Source organism: Limulus polyphemus, unplaced genomic scaffold, assembly GCF_000517525.1.
Source record: "Limulus polyphemus unplaced genomic scaffold, Limulus_polyphemus-2.1.2 Scaffold768, whole genome shotgun sequence".
Classification (NCBI taxonomy): domain Eukaryota; kingdom Metazoa; phylum Arthropoda; class Merostomata; order Xiphosura; family Limulidae; genus Limulus; species Limulus polyphemus.
Window position 1 is genome coordinate 336,124 of NW_013666378.1, and position 5,725 is coordinate 341,848.

Below are 5,725 nucleotides of genomic sequence, written 5' to 3' on the forward strand. Positions count from 1 at the left end.
GAGTTGATTTATAATAATGTCCAATCCAAGAACATCCTCCTCAAACTTTGGAAGCTGATTTATAATAATGTCCAATCCCAGAACATCCTCCTCAAGCTTTGAAGTTGGCTTGAATAATGTCCAATCCCAGAACATCTTCCTCAAACTTTGGAAACTTATTTAGAATAATGTCCAATCCTAGAACATTCTCCTCAAACTTTGAAGTTGATTTAGAATAATGTCCAATCCTAGAACATCCTCCTCAAACTTTGGAAGCTGATTTAGAATAATGTCCAATCCCAGAACATCCTCTTCAAGGTTTGAAGTTGATTTAGAATAATGTCCAATCCCAGAACATCCTCTTCAAGGTTTGAAGTTGATTTAGAATAATGTCCAATCCCAGAACATCCTCCCCAAACTTTGAAGCTGATTTAAAATAATGTCCAATCCCAATTATTTTATTGTTTGTATTCTTACATTGTTGATTACATTATTTTTACTTTTGGTTTTGTTTGTTTTGAATTTCGCGCAAAGATACACGAGGGCTATCTGTGCTAGCCGTCCCTAATTTAACAGGCCACCACCTACCGCCAACTCTTGTACCAACAAATAGTGGGAATGACCTTCACTTATAACGTCCCCACGGATGAAAGAACGAGCATGTTTGAAAGGATGGGTATTCGAATCCGCGACCATCAGATTGCGTGTCGAACGCTCCTAACCACTATTTTCACTTTTAGTATGATACTGACATATCTAAAATTGTTCATGTTGGTGTTTGGAGGTTTACATGCAACTGTTCTTTCATTTTTATATTTTAAATTCAACTGTCACTCTCTCTCCTGCATTGCTTGGGGTAATAATATTCCATATTTTTGTTTTAAGTAGATGTTTTCGTGAAATTATACTACGCTGACACCTAACCTGCGTTATTTTTGAAATAACCAGAATCTCAGACCACTGATCGGTATTTAAGAAGTCTAAATGTTAGTAAATCAACAACATTCACATTCCAAATAACTTATTTTCCCATTTTGTTTCCATACAGGTTTTTATATCTGCTGGGGATGTATTGTTTTCGTACCCACGTTTTATACATTAACAAGCATGTACATGGTGGAAAACGCGCCATCTATTAACGTGGAGCTGGCCGTGGCCATATTCGTTACAGGTCTCCTAATGGTGGGTTTAAACTACTGGGCTGATTACCAAAGAAAAATTGCTCGAGAAACAGACGGAAAGTGTTGCTTGTGGGGAAAGCCAGCGAGAGTGGTGCGAGCCAGTTACGTGGACGCCCAGGGGAAATCCCAAAAGAGTCTTCCTTTTGGCCTCTGGGTTTTGGGGCTTAAGTCGACATATCAATTATGTGTTTGAAATTCTTGCCGCTCTTTCGTGGGAAGTTCCTGCAAGTTTTGAAAGTTTTCTTCCTTACCTTTACGTCTCCTTTCTCCTAATCTTGTTAATTCATCGGAGTTTTCGCGATGAAGAGAAATGCCGCCGGAAGTATGGGCATTTTTGGGAGGCATACTCTCACATATCAAGATATCAGCTTTTACCGGGCATATTCTAATCACTGAACAGATTCGCTAACGTGGCAACAAATATTGCGCTTTTCATCAAATAGTCGTCACTGGTGGTTTCACTAGGGTATTAAAAAAAGCTTTAAACGTAGGTTTTTGTATGCAACAATTGGTCATCCAAGATCTCTGTAAGTTCAAACTAAACACTAAGTTACGCGACTAACTCATCTTTATCTTATCTTTTCTACATATTTGTTCATTCAGTTGAAAAATTCTTTGGTTCACAAGAACACCTTCCGATTTTTTTAAAGTCTCAGTTCCCATTATTAATGTATTTACCTAACACGCTGAAAAATTATTTTATAATCATGCGTTTTTATCATTATGAGTGATTCTGAGTTGGAGACTCGGTTAAAATACTTAAAGTTAAAAATAGGCTTAAAATTATTATTATTTTTTAAATGTTTATATATACATAGTCCACCAGATCTTCATCATTTAAACCTAAATGACCAAAAGCGGGAAATACCAGAGTCAATCACTTTTCATCATTATTTTTTTTTTTTGGTTGACAGTTATACAACGAACTGGTTCATATATAACTAGTCTTAATGAGCATGAACTAAAAAAATACACTAGTTTAACTATTTTGTTCAAATATTTCGTATGTCTTTAATTATTTTACAACAACGAACGGTTTCATTATTGATTAGAAATAGTTATTTATAAAGAGATGGTACTGAAATAAAAGTTTATTATATACGAGTATAAAAATATTTACATAATCATTAGTTTATTTTTTTTATTTTATTTATATAGGGTAACGCCCTATGTAACTTCTAAGACGTTTGTTTTTTTTTAGCGGTGTGCGATTGAAAACGATCTCTTAATTAAGCACGATATTATTATCTTCTTACAGACGTTTATTATGACATATAAAAAAAATGTCCAATTCTAAACATTTTCTTATACACTTGGTGAATATCCTGAAATTATTCGACCTTTATATTGTAAATATATCATAGTTTTTGTGTTCAAACACAATAATAACGTTGATGGTACTAGCTTTGAATCTCGAGTGAATTACACCTATTTGGAGTCTTGTGGTGGATAACGCTTCGGTCGCTTTGTTTGTTTGTAGTTAAGCACAAAGCTACACAATGGGCTATCTGTGCTCTGCCCATCACGGGTATCGAAACCCGGTTTCTAGCGTTATAAGTCCGCAGATGTACCGCTGTGCCACTGGGGAGGGGGGGGGGCGGCTTCGATCTCTATGCCGAGGCAGGCCAAATGGTTAGCTTGCCGGGTGTGTGTGTGTGTGTCGGAAGATTGAAATTTGGTACGTGAAGTACGAATCCAGTTGAGCACATCCACTGAAAATATGTGATAGTTTGGATTACCACAGTCCGAGCTACAGAAAGTTGAAATTTGCTAAACTTTCACATTATGTCCTGCAAGTTGTTTTGGCAGTGTTTCAATCCCTCTATTCGATTTGAGCAGCGAATGTTACCGACTGCTTGTTCTCCCTTTGGTGAACAGTTCCATATTAAGAACTAGATGTTTAGCCATCAAGACTCTAGAAGATGCATTTCGTTGATGGAGATTCAACCTAGTACTTCTATTAAACGCCAAGGACACCGAAATCCTTCCAACCCGGTACTCTGGTATTAAACGAAAGACCTTGTCGGCAACAGCCTATAATGGCCAAACTGAAACGTTATAATCTGTTTAAAATAAAATGAAGAGCTTAATATAATTTCTTACTGACTGTTTTTATCGAGAAGTTTTAATACATCAGATACCCTAAAAGGCATAGCTTAGGTGTAGTACACATACGATAAGACATAGCTTAGATGTAGTACACATACGATAAGACATAGCTTAGATGTAGTACACATACGATAAGACATACCTTATATATAGTACACATACGATAAGACATAGCTTAGATGTAGTACACATACGATAAGACATAGCTTAGATGTAGTACACATACGATAAGACATAGCTTAGATGTAGTACACATACGATAAGACATAGCTTAGATATAGTACACATACGATAAGACATAGCTTAGATGTAGTACACATACGATAAGACATAGCTTAGATATAGTACACATACGATAAGACATGGCTTAGATGTAGTACACATACGATAAGACATAGCTTAGATGTAGTACACATACGATATGACATAGCTTAGATCTGGTACACATACGATTCGCCGATTCAGTGATTTCTTTACATGTACCACGTTGCTTTACATTCATGTCAGTTTTTGCCAATGAGCTTAAAAGTTAACGACAGACACAAATAATTTCTATAAAAACATTTTATTGATTAGTAAATATGCTGATGGCTATTTTAAGTTCAAATTACCTTTCATTGGCAATAATCTTATAAACACTTTTAATTTCAATACAACTTGTCGTAACTAATTTTTATATGTTAAATCCAAACGATCACTGTATAATTAGGCTTAAAATCCCGCGAGCTTTTGTAATCTCTTTATTGTATATGATATCTCATCAACACACACGTAGTATGGCCAACTCACTTAGTTACCGTACTGAAATCTTTCAATTATGTATGCGTTTGTGTGATTTATTCCTGAAATTTTGATTATGAAAATAAAATTTATGTATATAATTTATACGTTTTTGTTTAGTTGTTGCTGTTTACTGTCTGCAAAAAGATTTCTAATCGTGATTTTATGAGAAACAGTGAAATATTAACAGCGACCTACTTCCTTGATGGTTAAGATGGCGCTCCTTAAACTTGGTTCAGGTTTTCTCTTTTAATTCTTAATATAAACTTCTTCGAAAAGAAACAATAACTTTCAACGACAACTGAAGAGGGCGTTTTCATAGAGCCTACAGTTTTTCATTACGAAGTAACCAAAAGGTCAATTTGTTACTATTGAATTGTTTGATGTTTCATGCTAATTAAGACGTGGAGTTGAGTTTTTGGATTAAACCACGTAGTATTTACGATGGTTAACTCAGTGTTCAAAGGATTGTTAGGCCTACATAACATGTGGATAACTCAGTGTTCAAAGGATCGTTAGGCCTACATAACATGTACGTCGTGAATGTGCTAAATGTCAGCATTTATATTTGTATACCGTTCACAAAACCAAACATCATATTAGATCAAAACTCCTCGTGGTCTCGAATACGTTTATTTTGAGAGGTTGGTCAGGTGTGGCTCAGTAATTAGCATGCCCAAACCGTGAATCCACAATTCATGGTTCGAGTATCGTTGAGGCAAAAAAGTGCTCCAATTTGGGAGCAGTGAGTACACTATAAGAGTGACGGTCAAACCCCACTATTCGGCCATACAGGAGTAGCCCAAGAGTTAGTGGTGAGTGCTGTTGGCTAGCTCCTTCCCCTCTACCAGTTCAAAATGAGGGATCGTGTTGAGGGGAGATAATGGAGGTTTTTGTAATGAAACCTCCCGAACGTTATTGAAAGGTGACAGGATATTAGCCATTAGGAAACAATAAGCCAAAAGTGGTTGGAAAGTTCTATCAAAATTTTCAATCGCCCATTTGTAAAGCTTTAAATGAAATTAGGTTTTTGAAATTAAAATATTATTCAGTGCACATTTATTTTATAAATACTTTTGTTAACCCTACATTTTAAATCACATTACATTAATAGTATTATCAGAACGGTTCAAAATTTTATGATGGACCAACAGACGACAATACTATCATTACAAGTAATGATTGGTGAAGAACAATTAAAAAACAATGTTATTATTGTTTAAGGAGCTATTATAACAAAAAGTAAGGAATAACTTATATCAATTAATATTGCAATATCAACTATCATTGGTTAACACCAGTACTTATATTATACCAGTAATACAGAATATCATTGGTTAACACCAGTACTTATATTATACCAGTAATACAGAATATCATTGGTTAACATCAGTACTTATGTTATACTAGTAATACAGTCTATCATTGGTTAACACCAGTACTTATATTATACCAGTAATACAGAATATCATTGGTTAACATCAGTACTTATATTATACCAGTAATACAGTCTATCATTGGTTAACACCAGTACTTATATTATACCGGTAATACAGAATATCATTGGTTAATACCAGTACTGATATTATACCAGTAATACAGAATATCATTGGTTAATACCAGTACTTATATTATACCAGTAATACAGAATATCATTGGTTAACACCAGTACTTAT

The 5,725-nt window shown here is 34.8% G+C and overlaps 1 protein-coding gene across 1 annotated transcript in view; it reads left to right on the plus strand.

Annotated features, from left to right (window-relative positions):
* The window catches only part of LOC106460435 (7-dehydrocholesterol reductase-like), a 16,365-nt gene extending 12,215 nt beyond the window's left edge, over positions 1 to 4,150 (plus strand). Inside the window, 2 exon segments of the mRNA XM_022387140.1 lie at positions 1,028 to 1,299; positions 1,301 to 4,150. Of these exon segments, the coding sequence (XP_022242848.1) occupies positions 1,028 to 1,299; positions 1,301 to 1,549 (521 nt within the window). The 3' untranslated portion in view covers positions 1,550 to 4,150.
* The last annotated feature ends 1,575 nt before the right edge of the window (positions 4,151 to 5,725 follow it).